General features: G+C 48.0%; 1 protein-coding gene and 1 pseudogene across 2 annotated transcripts in view; both read right to left on the reverse strand.

Annotated features, from left to right (window-relative positions):
* The window catches only part of LOC144603231 (class I histocompatibility antigen, F10 alpha chain-like), a 1,654,937-nt pseudogene that overhangs the window by 617,425 nt on the left and 1,019,302 nt on the right, over window positions 1–18,210 (reverse strand). The gene's annotated exons all lie outside the window — the stretch shown is intronic.
* Window positions 5,035–18,210, reverse strand: part of LOC144602560 (zinc-binding protein A33-like) — a 41,410-nt gene continuing 28,234 nt past the window's right edge. The window contains 5 exon segments of the mRNA XM_078415689.1: window positions 5,035–5,567; window positions 7,496–7,611; window positions 10,251–10,273; window positions 13,377–13,610; window positions 16,611–16,706. Of these exon segments, the coding sequence (XP_078271815.1) occupies window positions 5,035–5,567; window positions 7,496–7,611; window positions 10,251–10,273; window positions 13,377–13,610; window positions 16,611–16,706 (1,002 nt within the window).

Here is an 18,210-nt window from a genome sequence, read left to right on the forward strand (position 1 = left end):
CGTTCGAGTTGCCGAACCAGGCCGTGATGCAACTGGTCAATATGCTCGCTACTGTACACGTGTAGAAGTTCAAGAGTATTTGTCCATAGACCGAATCTCCTCTATTTGGGAAAAAAATCCCTGAAGGGGAAAAAAATAAACCACTTAAAATGTAGTGCGGGTCGAGGCACGTTGGGGAGAATAAAACGAGATTCATGTAAATGATTGGTACAGATTCAGTAAATCGCTGGAGACACAAGCTGGAGTGAAATACAAAGTGCTGGAGGAACTCAGGCAGATGTTTTGGGTCAGGATCTTTCTTCCGACTTATTACTGTAGTGGGGGGGGGGAGAGAAAGCTGAAATAAGAGAGAGGTGGGGACAGGGCAAGGCCTGGCAAGTGATAGGTGGATACAGGTGAGGGGGGGGTAGATTGGCAGATGGGTGGACAAAGGCAAGAGATGAAAAGTAGACAAAAGGGTGTCAGGGAAATTGAGTGAAATGTAAAGCCAGAGAGAGATGGAAGGGGAGAGGGGAAAAATGGGTCAGGATGGTGGAAGCAATGAATGCACACTGGGAGTGGGGTCACTGGAAATTGAGGGGGCATGGGGGAGGTTACTTAAAACTGGAGAATTTAATGTTCATATTGTTGGGTTTTAAGCTATCAAAATGGAATATGAGGAGCTACTCCTCCAGTTTGCAAATTGCCCCACTCTGGCAATGGAGGAGGCCCCAGATGGAAAGGTCAGTTTTGGACTGAAGATAGATACAAAATGCTGGAGTAACTCATCGGGTCAGGCGGCATCTCTGGAGATAAGGAATAGGTGATGTTTCGGGTCGAGGTCAGGTTTGGAATGGGAAGGGGAGTTAAAATAGTTAGTAACTGGGAGATCCAGAAGGCTTTGATGGACCGAGTGCAAGTGTTCAATGAAGGAGTTGTATCATTGTGTGTGTGTATGTGATTCTGTGTTTGCATTGTTCCATCAATACCCAGTGCACATTAAGGCCAGACTCCCCTTGGGTCTCGAGAGATTCGGGACAGATAGGCTGCTCGACCCACAGAAATTTACAAAAGCCCAGCACGCAGATGAAAGCAGTGACATTTCCTTGAGATTTAAAGAGATTCGGCATGTCACCAAATACTCTGAAAAAAATATACAAAACTCAAAATGCGGAGTAACTCAGCAGGTCAGGCAGCGCCTGTGGAGGAAAGAGAGAGGTGATGTTTTGGATCGGGACTCTTCATCATTCCCAACCCGAAGCATCATCCATCTATCCACTCGATCTACAGATACTGCCTGACCCACTACACCACTCCAGCACTGTGTGTTTTTCTCCAGGGTCTGGTAAATTTACTCCCTTGTATCAAAACGTATATATATGCACTGTAGAAATTCTCCTCAGTGCAGTTCCGTTCAGTTTCACCGAGGTACAGTGAATCAGGATACAATAGATTACATCGTGGCCTGGTCCGGCAATTACAATCCACAGGAACGCAAGGCACAGCAGAGAGTGGTGGAGTCAGGCCAGTCCATCATGGGCACAGCCCTGCCCTCCATGCAACACATCTAACAAAGATGCTACCATCGGGCAGGAGGTACAGATGCCTGAAGTCCCACACCAGTAGATTCAGGAACACCTACTGTCCCATTGTGCAGGAGGTACAGATGCCTGAAGTCCCACACCAGTAGATTCAGGAACAGGTACTTTCCTACAACCATCAGGCTCTTGAACTGACAATCAGACCTCCACAATGGAACACCACAGACCATAATTTTTCTCCCATGGAGTTGTTTTTCTAATTGTGTTTTGCATTAATGCATTGTTTTTTTGCTTTCTTTTAACTGTCGTGTAGAATGTGTGTAGATTATCTATGATTTATGATTTAGTGTGTTGTCTGAGTCCCAGTGATGCAAGCTATACCTCACTATACTTGTGCATATGACAATAAACTCGACTCAATTCAACTTGATCGTGGCTGATCACGGGTGATGTGATTGTAAGCTTAATTCCACATAATATGCCCATAACTTTTTACCCCTTTATTGAAATGCCTTCAAGCTGCTGCCTCACGGTATTAGAGACCTGGGTTTGATCCTGACCTTGGGAGCTATCTGGGTGGAATGTTGTCACATAGGTTTCCTCTCACATCCAAAGGTGTGCAGGTGTGTAGAATAATTGGCCTCTGTGAATTCCAGAGTGGCGCAGCAGTAGACTTAAGAGATACAGTGCGGAAACAGGTCTTTCGGCCCATCGAGTCTAGCACCAGAGACTCGGGTTTGATCGTTGCTACAGGTGCAGTCTGTAGGGAGTTTGTACATTCTCCCCGTGACCGCGTGAGTTTTCTCCGGGTGCTCCAGTTTCCTCCCACATTCTAAAGGCGGGCAGGTTTGCAGGTTAATTGGCTTCCATAAATATCCCAATTGTGTCGGATATGAACCTGGGATAAGCGGTGATTGATGATCGGCGTGGAGTATTGCAAGCAGTTCTGGTTGTCCCATTACAGAAGGCATGTGGAGGCTTTAGAAAGGGTGCAGAGGAGGTTTACCAGAATGATAAAGTAAAAAGGAACTGCAGGTGCTTGTTTATGCTAAAGATAGACACAAGATGCTGGAGTAACTCAGCATCATGATGCTGCCTGACCCGCTGAGTTCCTGCAGCCTAACCTAGTCTAAACTAAACTGATTAAATTTATAAATCACACTTCTTTATTTTTTCCTACGGCCCGCAAAAATGTGCCAAATATATAATGTGGCCCTCATGCTGAAAAGTTTGGAGGCCCCTGATTTGGACGAAGGAATTAAATATAACATCACTGAGTTTGTGGAGACACGAAGCTGGGTGGCAGTGTGAACTGTGAGGAGGATGCTATGAGGCTGCAGGGCGACCTGGATAGGTTGGGTGAGTGGACAGATGCATGGCAGATGCAGTATAATGTGGATATATGTAAGGTTATCCACTTTGCTGGCAAGAACAGGAAGGCAGATTATTATCTGAACGGTGTCAGATTGGGAAAAGGGGAGTTGCAACGAGACCTAGGGTCTTTGTACATCAGTCACTGAAAGTAAACATGCAGGTACAAAAGGCAGTGAAGAAAGCTAATGGCATGTTGGCCTTCATAGCGAAAGGAATTGAGTATCGGAGCATGGAGGTCCTACTGCAGTTGTGCAGGGCCCTGGTGAGACCGCACCTGGTCTCCTAATTTGAGGAAAGCAATTCTTGCTATTGAGGGAGAATCAGAACATCCAGAATCAGTAGCCCATTACTGCTTTCTCCCCATATCCCTTGATTCCGTTAGCCCGAAGAGTTGACTCTCTTGAATACATCCTGTGAATTGGCCTCCACTGCCTTCTGTGGCAGAGAATTTCACAGATTCACAACTCTCTGGGTGAAAAAGCTTTTCCTCATCTCAGTCCTAAATGGCCCATCCTTATTCTTAAACTGTGACCGCTGGTTCGGGACTCCCCCAACATCAGGAACATTTTTCCTGTATCTAGCCTGTTCAATCCCTTAATCATTTTGTACGTTTCTAAAAGATCCCCTCTCATCCTTCTAAATTCCAGTGAATATAGCAGTACTTAAGAGAGTTTTAGATTGGCCCATGGATATGCAGGGGATGGAGGGATATGGATCATGTGTAGGCAGTGGAGATTAGCTCATTTTGGTATTTGTTCAGCACAGATATTGTGGGTTAAAGGTCCTCTTCCTGTGCTGTTCGATTGTATGTTCTTGGGGTAGACACCATAGCTTTAAGGTGAGAGGAGAGAAGTTTAAAGGAGTTTTATGTGGCAAGTTTTAGATTTCGGTTTTGGTTTATTACTGTCACATGTACTGCAGTGAGAAGATTTGTTTTGCAGCTATCCATTCAAAATCGGATAATACTATACATAAACACAACCAATCCAAACTCAGCTACAATAGGTGGAGTGAGGGAAAAGATACAGACTGCAGACGACAGTTTTCAACACTGCAGAGCAACAGTTTCAGAGACAAAGTGCAATGTCTGCAATGGGGTAGAGCAGAATCAGACTGTACTCTAGCTTACGGCAAGACCATTGAGAAGCCGAATACCAGATGGGAAGGAGCTGTTCCTGAGTCTTGTTTAGCGGAGTGGAGTTCTCAGAATATATATTTTTACACAAGAGAGCAGTAGGTGCCTGGAGCACACTGGCAGGGGAAGCGATGGAAGCAAATACAACAGCAACACTTAGCACACATTTCAAAAGGCACATAAACAGTTAGAGATTTCAGGGGATATAGACGAGGTGCAACAAGATGTACAGATTAGGTCCTCATCAGCACAGACACGGTGAACCGAAGGGCCTGCTGTTGGTTCACACTGAAGATAGACACAAAATGCTGGAGCAACTCAGCAGGACAGGCAGCATCTCAGGATGGAAGGAATGGATGACGTTTCGGGTCAAGACACTTCTTCAGACATTCAAGACCTGTTGCTGTGTTGTTTTGTTCCAGCTTCGATGAAAGGCTGAGCAGTGCAAGGCTGGAGGATTCAGCATTGTAGCCATCAGGGGGATATGGATGGATGCAGAAAGACACATCACGTCATTTGGCATTCAAACTTTATTTAACTTCATAAAAACCATTCTCCCCGCCTGAACAACTCATCCCCCACAAAACAGCAAAGTGCGAATATTTGTGCTCACAGCAATATCAAACTGGACCTTAGATCCACACGCTCGTTAAACCCCCCACCCCCGTGAATGCTTTTTAAAGCAGTTATCACCGTACAATAGTCTGCACAGGTGATGCTGGAGGGGCATCTATCTGCAAGCACCACACAGCATCCAACATACTTCATCCACACCGTGAGGCAGTGGATCTACCACCTGCACCACTCTGCGGCCCTTATTACCTTTAATGCTTCAAACCAAGGGGCAAGAGTGAACAGGAAAAGCCTTGGGATTATCCATCCCAGGTTGGACCAGCCCTGCGGACACCCTCCCAGGGTGAGTGTCAGGGTCAGTGTCAGGGGGCCAGACTGAGTGGGCCGCTGCTCCTTGAGACCAGCCCTGTGGACACCCTCCCAGGGTGAGTGTCAGGGGGCCAGCCTGAGTGGGCCGCTGCTGCCTTCCTTCTTGTTGTGGGGGTTGAAGAGAGGGAGGAGTGTCTGGGTGAACTTGTGGTGCAGGGTGTAGAGGTGGCACAGGCTGTCGGCATCGTAGAACGCCAGGTGCCCCTCCTCGTAGTCCAGGTAGACACGGATGGTTTGCGGCTTGTGTGTGAGGGGGAGGCTCTGGGGCCCAGGGCCTCCCAGGTTGACCAGGTTGCCGTTGACCATCTCCAGCACCCAGTAGCCGTCCTGCGGCACCAGCGGCCCGGTGATCAGCCGGTCGGCCAACTCGCTGGCCACCCCCAGCACCCAGGCCTGGTTGCCCCCCAGCTCCACGTCCCAGTAGTGCCGCCCCGACTTGAAGCCGCTGTCGGCCAGCACGCACAGGCAGTAGTTGAAGCGCTGGGGTGAGAGCGAGCACTCCCGCCGCTTCTCGCCATCCACTACACTGCGCAGGTCCTCGGACAGGAGCAGCCGGGGGTGAGCTGTCCTGGCGTTCAGCTTCAGGGACTCCCGGGGTGAAAGGCATGAAACAGTCGGTCAGTGGAGATTGTTCCCCACTGTGGGGCTCACACAATTGGCTTCATGGAAGGAAGCAGAGGGCGATGATGGAAGGTTGCTTTACGGACCGGAGGCCCGTGACTAGTGGTGTGCCTCAGGGTTTGGTGCTGGGCCCATTGCTGTTTTGTCATCTCCATCAATAAGTTTGATGAGAATGTGCAAGGCACGATTAGCAAGTGAAGATAGACACAAAAAGCTGGAGTAACCCAGCGGGACAGGCAGCATCTCTGGAGAGAAGGATGCCTGATGATCGAGAAGGATGAAGTAGGGTCTCAACCCAAAACGTCACCCATTCCTTCTCTCCAGAGATGCTGCCTGTCCTGCTGAGTTACTCCAGCTTTTTGTGTCTATCTTCGGTTTAAACCAGCATTTGCATTTCCTTCCTACACATGATTAGCAAGTGCGTGGATGACACAAAAGTGGAGGGTATTGAAGATGGTGAAGATAGTTGTCACAAATTGCAGCAGGATCTTGATCGTTTGGCCAGGTGGGCTGAGGAATGATTTCTGGAATTTAATGTAGAGAAATGTGAGGTATTGCATTTTGACAAGTCTATCATGGGCAGGACCCACACGGTAGGCAGGGCTCTGGGGAGTGCTGTAGAACAGAGGGATTTAGGAGTACAGGTACATAGTTCTTTGAAAGTAGCATCTCACAAAGATGGGGTGATCAAAACGGCTTTTGGAACGTTGGCCTTCATCAGTCAGAGTATTGAGTATAGAAGATGGGAGGACATGTTCCAGTTGTATAAGACATTGGTGAGGCCACATTTCGTGTACTGTGTTCAGTTTTAGTCACCATGTTGCAGGAAAGATGTTGTCAAGCTGGAAAGGGTGCATAGATGATTTACAAGGATGTTGCCAAGGGTCAGGGGCCTTAGCTATAGGGAGATGTCAAGCAGGCTAGAACTTTATTCCTTGGATCGCAGGAGCATGAGGGTTGATCTTATGGAGGTGCACAAGATCATGAGGGAAATATATCGGGTAAATTCAATCTTTGCCAAGAGTAGGGGAATCGAGAACCAGACGACATAGGTTTAAGGTGGGGGAGGGGGAAAGGTAATAGGAACCTGAGGGGTAACTCTTTTATTTTACACAAAGGGTGGTGGGTATATGGAACAAGCTGCCAGAGAAGGTAATTGAGGCAGGTACTACCAGAATGTTTAAAGGTCATTTGGACAGGTACATGGCTAGGATAGGCTTACAGGGCTATGGGCCAAGCGAGGGCAGGTGGGACTAGAGTGGATGGGGCATGTTGGTCAGTGTGGGTGTTAGGCCAAAAGGCCTGTTCCTGTGCTGTACTGTTTTAAGTTCTGTGATCAATGATCTATGACCTGAAATATTAACACTCTGTTTCTCTGTCTAAATGCTGCTTGGCCTGCTGATTATTTCCAACCTTTTCTGTTTTATATTTTGTAATCCAAGACAAAGCGTGATTGGTTCCCCATCCACATTGGACTTTACTGGATTTAACATGCACTAAACATTATTCACGTTATTCGCTTTATAATGTGTCTGTACACTGTGGATGGCTTGATTGTAATCACACATTGTCTTTCCGTTGACTGGTTGGCACGCTAAAACAGCTTTTCATTGTGCCTCGGTACACTTGACAATAAACTAAACTCAAACTCCCTTCATCACCAGTACAAAGTTGCTACACTGGTCAAGTTTCTGCAGTGGGATTTGCAACCTTCTAAGAGGCACGTGTGGGACCACTGAGTCATCGCGCAATGTTGCCCCCATGTAATGGATGTATGAGCAGAACATCCCGAACCCTCAGTCTCCTTGCACCCCCCCCCCACCTCTCACCGCCCCCACCCCCCCCAACCTCTCACCACCCCCTTTCCCTCCATCCCAACTCTCCAAAAAGCAGGGTCACGTACCTGGCACAAGTGCTTTCAGCTCATCCCAGATTTTAACGTAACGGAAAGGTGTGATGATGGAGTCAGTGTGGAGGTCGGTGGGAAAGTCTGTTGGTGCGATGTATTCCTGTTTGCATCTGGAACGTAGGATTGGAAGCTTGTGCAACGTGAAGGAAGCTTTGCAAAGGCTCAGATACCCACATTTCCCCACACAGTCCTGCAATCTGAGCCCTGGAACCAGCAGTGGGCCATCACTCTCTATGACTTCCCTCTCTCTCGATGTAACTTCAGGCAGCCCTGGGCTGCTTACTGTGCCCATTGAAAGTAAAACAAGAAAGGCTTTGAAATGCACCCTGCAGCCAACAATTTTATTTATATTGTCAGACTGCAGTCATTTCCCAGTTCCCCGAGGAAGTCAAGCAGCCAAATTATTTAGAGTGGGGTCCCAACACTGTGATAATGGTGATGGCAAAGGAATAAATATTGGCCAAAACTGTACCTGTCCATCTTACACATGGATAGACACAACAATGTTTAAAAGAGCCATCAAGTGGAGTCACACTCAGAGTATTGACTAGAGGAGGTCATGTTGCAGGTATGCAAGGTGTTGGTGAGGCCACATTAAGAGTATTGTGATCAGTTTTGGACACCAAGTTGTTGGAAAGATGTTGTGAAGCCGGAAAGTGTGCAGAGAAGTTTTACCAGGATGTTGACAGGACTCGGGGGGGGGGGGGGGGCTCAGCTATAGGCAGAGGTTGAGCAGGCTAGGACTCTATTCCTTGGAGTGCAGGAGTATGAGGGGTGATATTATAGAGGTGTAGATAAGTTAAAGGCGCAGCCTCTTACCCAGAGTACGGGAATTTGAGAACCAGAGGACGTAGATTTAAGGTGAGTAGGGGAAGATTTAATAGAAAACCGAGGGGTTACACAAAGAGCGGTACTCTCTCAACGTTTAAGAAACACAGATGGATAGTTTAGTTTAGTTTGGAGATACAGCACAGAAACAGGCCCTTTCAGCCCACCGGGCCTGCACTGACCAGCGATCCCTACACATTAACACTATCCTATACCCACTAGGGACAATTTTTACATTTACCAAGCCAATTACCTACATACCTGTACGTCTTTGGAGTGTGGGAGGAATCCGAAGATATCGGAGAATACCCACGCAGGTCACGGGGAGAACGTACAAACTACGTACGGACAGCACCCGTAGTCGGGATTGAACCAGGTCTCCGGCGCTGCATTCGCTGTAAGTCGGTAACTCTACCGCTGCGCCACCGTGCCGACAGGTCCCCGATAGGATAGGTTTGGATGGATATGGGCCAAATGCAGGCAGGTGGGACCAGTGTCAATGAGACATGTTGGTGGGTGTGGGCAAGTTGGGCTGAAGGGCCTGTTTCAATGCTGTATGAATCTATGACTTTACGACACAAGAGACTGCAGACGCTGGAATCCAGAGCATCTCGCGCCCTTCTCCACCCCAGGCCCCGCATTCCAAACCTGCCCCGTTCCCTTCAAACCACCATCCCTCCGTGCGGTTTTATATTTTGCGCCCCAGCTCATCATATTCCATCACCCACACCCTTTTGTCTTCTCCACTTTTCGCCTCCAGTATCAGTTACAATCTCTACCCTCTCTCCCTCATCTGCAGGTACCCACCTAGATCCACCTGTCACCAGCTCCTCCCCTACCTTTTACCCTCACCTCTCTCCACCCGCTTTCTCCTCTCTACGCCATTCGTGCCCTAACCCAAAACATCTTCTGTCCATTTCCTTCCACGGATGCTGCCTGACCCACCGCGTTCATGCAGCACTTTATTTTTTCTAATCCAGTGGAGTGCCTGGTATTCTGTGCTCATACTGTATCTCTGGGAGCTCAAACTTGAAGCACGCATTTTAAATAAAGCAGAGAAATATTAACCAGAGATAACTTTATGTAGAAACAAGGACCTGCAGATGCTGGTGTACAGAAAAGGACACAGCGTGCTGGAGTGACTCAGCAGGTTGGGCAGTATCTCTGGAAAACATGGATAGACAATAGACAATAGACAATAGGTGCAGGAGGAGGCCATTCAGCCCTTCGAGCCAGCACCGCCATTCAATGCGATCATGGCTGATCACTCTCAATCAGTACCCCGTTCCTGCCTTCTCCCCATACCCCCTCACTCCGCTATCCTTAAGAGCTCTATCCAGCTCTCTCTTGAAAGCATCCAACGAACTGGCCTCCACTGCCTTCTGAGGCACAGAATTCCACACCTTCACCACTCTCTGACTGAAAAAGTTCTTCCTCATCTCCGTTCTAAATGGCCTACACCTTATTCTCAAACTGTGGCCCCTTGTTCTGGACTCCCCCAACATTGGGAACATGTTTCCTGCCTCTAATGTGTCCAATCCCCTAATTATCTTATATGTTTCAATAAGATCCCCCCTCATCCTTCTAATTTTTTATTCTCTGGCCTTTATCTTTCTAGCTGCTTTTTTTTTTTACAAATCTCTGGACCTTTAAATTTACAACTGCTCTTTAGATGACTTTACATGTGCTCCCAAGCCATGGTTCATGGGAAGCCAGCAGAAACGGGAGCTCTGTGCACTAAGTTCGCTTCCCTACAAGTTCCTGCCGAACAGTAACTGGGACTGTGACCTGCGATGGGACCAACTTACTCAGGGAAGAGTGAAGCAAAGAACTCTTGGCTCTCTCAGGGCTGTGAACTCCCTGCACAGCTCCCAACGGTGAACTAATCAGCCACATACAGAAAACCGGTGCAGCCACGTACCTGTCCAACAACTGCTTGATGTCCTAAAAAGTTAAAAACATTAAAAAGGTTTAAATTCTCATGATCTGATCAGTTCATTCAAATAAAATTAAGGATGGCGCATTCAATTAAGGGCTGCACAATGGCGCAGTGGTAGATTTTCTGCCTCACAGGGCCAGAGACTGGGTTTGATCCTGACTATGGGTGCTGTCTATATGTTGGGTGCAATGGATGTCCCATTGCTATGGGTGCAGTTTATATGTTGTCCCTGTGACCATGTGTTTATATGTTCTCCCTGTGACCATGTGTTTATATGTTCTCCCTGTGACCATGTGTTTTCTCTCCGATTGCTCCGGTTTCCTTCCACATCTCAAAGATGTGCAGGTTGGCAGGTTAATTGGCTTCTGTAAATTGTCCCTAGTGGGCGGCACGGTAGCGCAGCGGTAGAGTTGCTGCTTTACAGCGAATGCAGCGCCGGAGACTCAGGTTCGATCCTGACTACGGGTGCTGCACTGTAAGGAGTTTGTACGTTCTCCCCGTGACCTGCGTGGGTTTTCTCCGAGATCTTCGGTTTCCTCCCACACTCCAAAGACGTACAGGTATGTAGGTTAATTGGCTGGGTAAATGTAAAAATTGTCCCTAGTGGGTGTAGGATAGTGTTAATGTACGGGGATCGCTGGGCGGCACGGACTTGGAGGGCCGAAAAGGCCTGTTTCAGGCTGTATATATATGATATGATATGATAACCCGTTTATGGGGGATTGTTGGTTGACGTAGAAAGGCCCGTTTCCACACTGCATCTCTAAACTAAAATAAACTGAGCGCTTTACGACACAAAACCAAAAAAAACTTGTGGTGGGATTCTTCTTCCGAGGGATGATAGAAAGAAAATGGAGCAAGATTGTTTTGAGTGATGGGAAGGTGAGGAAAGAGGGGGGAAGTGAATAGCGAGTCATGGCTCAGGTGCAGAGCAGCTGTCAAAGTGGACCTCAGAATGATCAGGGAATTTAGTTAAGGGAAGACAAATATCCCATCTATAAATAAGAATTGCTGCTCCTTCATTAAAATAAAATAGATTAATGGGTGTTGCACTCCGGACCTCAGTCTTGCAAATTAAACGTGACGATATTTAATTAGCTATTAGCCGGTATAGGAGCATGATTTTTTTATACTGGCATAGACCACCTATCCCTTTAGTCTTTTAACTCCACAACTCCTTGGGTTATTTCCTTATTTAAAAGGAACCTCCAGAAGCTAGGCACAGTCTGATTCACCTCGACTGCTCAGTGAACAGTGGACTTTGTCTATGGAACTGATGACTAAATCCTGTGCCCTTTATCTTCCCTTTTGCTCCACCGATTGTACTTGAGTTTGACTTGATTGTAAATATCTGGTCCATGAGGATAGCATGCAAAACAAAGCTTTCCACTGATCCTAAACCAATGTTTAGTTTAGATATATAGTCAAGTCAAGTCAAGTCAATTTTATTTGTATAGCACATTTAAAAACAACCCACGTTGACCAAAGTGCTGGACATCTGATTAGGTTCCAATGGAAAAAAAATGAAACATACAGTAGCACGCAAACAGTTCACAGCGCCTCCTCCATGAGCCTCAAACGCTAGGGAGTAGAAATAGGTTTTGAGCCTGGATTTAAAGGAGTCGATGGAGGGGGCAGTTCTGATGGGGAGAGGGATGCTGTTCCACAGTCTAGGAGCTGCAACCGCAAAAGCGCGGTCACCCCTAAGCTTAAGCCTAGACCGCGGGATAGTGAGTAGCCCCAAGTCGGCCGATCTGAGGGACCTGGAGTTAGAGAGGGGGGTTAGAAGATTTTTGATGTAGGGGGGGGGAGTGTCCATTTAGGGCTTTATACGTGAATAGGAGGAGCTTGAAGTTGATTCTGTACCGTACAGGGAGCCAGTGGAGAGAGGCCAGAATCGGGGTGATGTGGTCCCTTTTACGGGTACCCGTCAGGAGTCTCGCTGCGGCGTTTTGGACCAGTTGCAGGCGGGACAGGGAAGATTGGCTGATCCCAGTGTATAGGGAGTTGCAGTAGTCTAGGCGGGAGGAAATGAAAGCGTGAATGATTTTTTCTGTGTCGTCGAATTGGAGGAAAGGTTTAATTTTAGCTATGGTTCGAAGTTGGAAGAAGCTGGCTTTTACCACAGCGTTGACTTGCTTATCAAATTTTAATGCAGAGTCAAATATCATGCCGAGGTTTTTGACATGCGGTTTGACTAGGCAGGATAGACTTCCAAGACTGCCTGTTATCAATTTGATGGAGTCGGGGGGGCCGAATAGGATGACCTCAGACTTGCTCTCATTTAATTGGAGGAAGTTCTGTGCCATCCAACATTTTATGTCCTCAAGGCAGTGTGAGAGGCTGTTTAAATTTGACTGGTTGTTGGGTTTCAGGGGGAGGTAAAGCTGAGTGTCATCGGCATAGCAGTGGAAAGAAATGCCGTGCCTTTGAATGATTTGGCCAAGGGGGAGCATGTATAGAGAGAAGAGAATGGGGCCTAGGATGGAGCCTTGTGGAACTCCGCAGGAGAGGCTAGCTGGAGCAGAGGAATAACTGCCTATGTTGATGGCGAAACTCCTATCTTTGAGGTACGAAGCGAACCAGCTCAGGGCAGTGCCATCAATGCCAACCGCGTACCGGAGACGGTCAATAAGGATGGTGTGGTCCACTGTATCGAACGCTGCGCTGAGGTCGAGAAGGAGCAGGATTGCACAGTCGCTGGTGTCGATGGCGAGAAGCAGGTCGTTGTGTACCTTCAACAAGGCAGACTCTGTGCTGTGGTGGGCTCTGAAGCCTGACTGGAAACTTTCCAGGATGGTGTTTTGGTGTAGGTAGGGCACTAATTGGTTTAGAATTGCCTTTTCAATGACTTTTGACAGGAATGGCAGTTTGGAAATGGGCAGTTTGGAAATAGTTGCTAGGCAAGGTGGGGTCTAAGTTAGGTTTTTTCTATAGGAGCTGGACCACCGCGTGCTTGAAACTGTCTCAAGGTCAAAAAAGCACCATTTTGATGCAAGCTCTTTTATCGACTGGCAGAAATTAGGTACCAGAAATGTGAAATAATTAAGAAGAATGGTGAAGGTCCATTGCATGTTCTACACGCATTGGCTGCCTGCTGCTTCTTACCTGAAGCATCTCCTGGGGCTCCCCGTAGCTCAGTTGCAGCTGCACATCCCGGATGGTTCGCTCGATCGTGCAGGCTTCCTGGCAGATCTTTGCCAGGTCCTCTTGCAAGGGCTGAACCGTCCTGCCCACCTCTTCATCAATCTTCACCTCCAGCTCCCGCTTCCTCATGTCCAGGAATCGGTAGATGCTGGAAAGATCGACCCCGACCTGCTCCTTCAGCAGTCGGCCCTTGTCCTGTGGAGAAACAGCAAGCTCAGTGATTTAGGTTTATTATTGACACCGTGTACAATGAAATGCTTTGTGTTGTAGGCCATCCACACAGATCAGATATACAATACCAGATACATTAGATATCTCAGTTATACAGTAAACCCTCGCTGTAACAGGCCACAGGGGGAGATGGTGTCCGTTATCACTAATTGTCCACTCATACCGAATGAGGGGTTTAATATGAACAGTACTTTATATTCTTGCTATTGAGGGCGTGCAGCGTAGGTTTACTAGGTTTATTCCCGGAATGGTGGGATTGTCCTATGTTGAAAGACTGGAGCGACTAGGCTTGTATACACTGGAATTTAGAAGGATGAGAGGAGATCTTATCGAAACTTATAAGATTATTAAGGGGTTGGACACGTTAGAGGCAGGAAACATGTTCCCAATGTTGGGAGAGTCCAGAACCAGGGGCCACAGTTTAAGAATAAGGGATAGGCCATTTAGAATGAAGATAAGGAAAAACTTTTTCAGTCAGAGAGTTGTAAATCTGTGGAATTCACTGCCTCAGAAGGCAGTGGAGGCCAATTCTCTGAATGCATTCAAGAGAGAGCTAGATAGAGCTCGTAAGGATAGCGGAGTCAGGGGTATGGGGAGAAGGCAGGAACGGGGTACTGATTGAGATTGATCAGCCATGATCACATTGAATGGTAGTGCTGGCTCGAAGGGCCGAATGGCCTCCTCCTGCACCTTTTGTCTATTGTCTAATGTCTATTGTCTATAGTACAGCTGATAAACATTCACTCCACAATAAACAGTGAAGGACACACAATGCTGAAGGATGGCCCAGTGGCATCGCAGTGGTTGCTACCTTACAGCGCCAGAGACCAGAGTTCAATCCTGGGTGCTTCCTGTGACAGTGTGGGTTTGCTGCGGGTGCTCGGGTCTCCTCCCGCTTGGCGGAGACGTGCAGGTTTGGGGTTTGGTGGCTTCTGCGGGTTGTGGGGGTTCAGTGGGTCACTGGTGGTGCCGCTGCTCCAGGCCCGGATCTGATCCAGGCCCGGGGCGCTGCTTGAGGCCGTGTGGGTTTCCTCCAGGTGCCCCGGCCCACTGGTTCTATACCACACACCGAACTGTCCCCAGTGTGTGGGGCGGAGCTTGTGTGCCGGAGTGCTCAGAGTCAGGCCCGGGTCCCTGGTGCTGTGGGGCAGGGATCTGCTGGTGGCTCCCACACAGTTGGGCTGCAGGCCCACACATCCTTGCGGCTGAGTGGGGGGTGGTGAAGGTTGTGGTGTGGGGGGATCGGAGCACCTGGGAGAGCCCCATGCTGTCACTATGTCTTTGTCTTCACACTGTGGGAGGAGAGAGAACCACTGTGACTGTTCTACCCTACACACTGTCAATTGTCCCTGGTGTGTCGGGTGGAACGTGGATGAGGATCGTTGACTCGGTGTTTCAATGCTGTATCTCGAAACTAAACTAAAATGGAGCAAAAACAGCATTCGCTCCATCCACCTATTCGGCATTCCTTGAAACAACAAACTCGGTCTGCATCAAAGTCAGCATGATGTAACCAAAATTTGTTATAGAGGTCCGTTAAATCAATGGCTTACTGTACTGAATGGTTTACTCCTGCTCCTATATTTCCCTGAATTATCATTAACACCCAGCTTACTGGACTGGGAAGGAATCTACCTTCTGTGTCCTGTCCGGTCCACACGTGACTCCAGCCCATCAGACTGGGTTAGCTTTAGGTCTATTATTGTCCCGTGTACCAAGATACAGTAGAAAGCTTATTTTGTATTCTATCCAAACAGATCCAATATAGCATACATAGATACAATCAGTTCAAACTCAAGTACAATAGATAGAGCAAAGGAGAAGCTACCGAGTGCAGAATATAGTTCTACCATTGTAGCGCATCAATCCCTTGGGCAAAGTACAATGCCCTCAATGGTGTAGATATGGATCGATACATTTCACTGGGAATAAACATTGCTGTTACCAAGGCACCAAAGAGAGGAGGAGCAGGACAAAGCATGGCAGGTAATAGTTGAACACAGGCGAGGAGGTTTCTGATAGGCAGATGATTGGACAAAATTCATAAGTTGTAGGAGCAGAATTAGGCCATTCAGCCCATCAAGTGTATTCTGCCATTCAACCGTGGCTGATCTATCTTTCCCCATTCTCTTGCCTTCTCCCCATAACCCCTGGCATCCGTACTAACCATGAATCTGTCAATCTCCAGCTTAAAAATATCCATTGACTTGGCCTCCACAGCCTTCTGTGGCAATTAATTCCATAGATTCACCTCCCTCTGACTAAACAAATTCCGCCTCGTCTTTCTAAAGCTACGGCCTTTTATTCTGAGGCTATGGCCTCTGATTATAGACTCTCCCATGATTGGAAGCATCCTCTCCATATCCACTCTATCCAGAGATGAAAACAACTGATGGAATGAGACAAGAGGATTGAAGAGTTGCAAATTGTGAAACCAGAGGAAGGAATATAAGTGGAGGGAAATAAATTGGTGCGTCTAGTGGGGGAGGGGGGGGGGGGGGGGAGAGAGAGATAGGGCGGGGGGGTGGGGGCTGGGTAGGGCAGGCAAAACGATATCCTTACCATCAAGCCCTGTGAAAATAATGTACACTTCAACAGGACCAGCATGGTGGAGCAGCGGTCGAGCTGCTGCCTCACAGCAATGGAGACCCGGGTTCAATCCTGACTATGGATGCTGTCTGTACAGAGTTTGTGCATTCTCCCCACGACCTGCGTGTCTTCTCTCTGGGAGCTCCGGTTTCCTGCCACATTCCAGAGACGTACAAATCTGTAGATTAATTGGCCAGTAAAATTGTAAATGGCCCCTTGTGTGTGTAGGACTGTGTCAGTGTGTGGGGATCGCTGGTCGGTGCAGACTCGGTGGGCCGAAGGGCCTGTTTCCCCGCTCTATCTCTGAACTGAACTACCTGTAAGTTCAACGTGCATAGGTCACTTCAAATCTAAACCTGGTGTGAGAAATCGTACCTTGATTTTATAAATCTTTGCTTCTTGTTGGCTCTGACTGTGACTTGCTTGCTCCTTTTGGATCTGGAGAACATCTTTGTATTTTTCCAACCTGTCCTGGTGAAAAGGTGCACAGTATTAGTGCAGGCACTGACAGATTACTGAGCAGAATCAGTAAGTCAGCAAAAGGCAACACAAACACTGAAAATGCCACAAAATACACGCCAGGCCAGAGCATTTCCATGGAAGTGGATTAAAGTCTTTAATGTCATAATCTTCAGCCACATCAGACAGTTTAAAACACATTGCTGCCTCACAGCCCCAGAGTCCTGGGTTAGATCCTGACCTCTGCTGCTGTCTGTTTCAGTTGTTTATTGTCACGTGTACCGAGGGACAGTGAACAGCTTTTGTTGCACGCTAACCAGTCGGCAGAAAGACAATACATGATTAATGCACTGTCTGTGTGGAGTTTGCACGCCCTCCCTGTGACCATATTGGTTTCTTCTGGGTGCTGCAGTTTCCTCCCACATCCCTAAAACATGTGGGCTTGTACCTGTTTAATCGACCTCTGTAAGTTGCTCTTAGTATGTGGGTGAGTGGCTGAGGAAGTGGGATAACATGGATCTGGTGAGAACGGGTGATCAATAGCTGGTGTGGACCTAGAGAGGCGAAGAGTCCGTATCCATGGTGTATCTTTCAATGATTTAGTGATTCAACCTCACCAGACAAACTGCAAGCTCAGCAAAACACAAAGTGCTGAAGTAACTCAGCGGGTCAGGCAGCATCAGTGGAGGGAACGGACAGGCGGTCTTCAGGTCTGGACCCTTCTTCAGGCTGAAAACTGCAAGCGTAGGGCGTGTGCAGTGAGTGCTTCTCATCCTTTCTTCTGGATGTTACTCTCAGCCATCTTTGCTCCAGATATCGAAGGGCAGGAGACAACAGCAGGAGCAGGAGACAACAGCAGGAGACAACAGCAGGAGACAACAGCAGGAGACAACAGCAGGAGACAACAGCAGGAGACAACAGCAGGAGACAACAGCAGGAGACAACAGCAGGAGACAACAGCTGGAGACAACAGCTGGAGCAGGAGCAGGAGACAACAGCAGGAGCAGGAGACAACAGCAACAGCAGGAGACAACAGCAGGAGCAGGAGACAACAGCAACAGCAGGAGACAACAGCAGGAGCAGGAGCAGGGGCAGGACCAGGAGCAGGAGCAGGAGCAGGCCACTCAGTCCGGCCCACCATTCCATGGGATCATGACTGGCTCCGCTGGCCTGAACTATTCTTATTTATCAACATTGTCGTTACCCCTCCAATATTTCTCAGAGCAGAAAAAAAATCACAGTAATGTTTTCTGGATGGTGAGGTGGGGGGGGGGGGGGGGGGGGGGGGGCGGGTTGAGTTATCAGGAGAGAATGGGAAGGCGATTGATATTTTTCTTTTAAACAAAGTTTATAAAATTATGAGAGACACAAACAGGATAGATAGTCAGCATCATTATCCTGAACTTTCAAATATTTTTTCCATCTCCAACTTAAATATGTCTGATGATCCAGCCTCCACCACCCTCAGGGGCACAGAATTCCAGAGATTCACCACCCTCTGAGACAAGGATGGAAC

This window comes from Rhinoraja longicauda, chromosome 19 (assembly GCF_053455715.1).
Source record: "Rhinoraja longicauda isolate Sanriku21f chromosome 19, sRhiLon1.1, whole genome shotgun sequence".
NCBI lineage: Eukaryota > Metazoa > Chordata > Chondrichthyes > Rajiformes > Arhynchobatidae > Rhinoraja > Rhinoraja longicauda.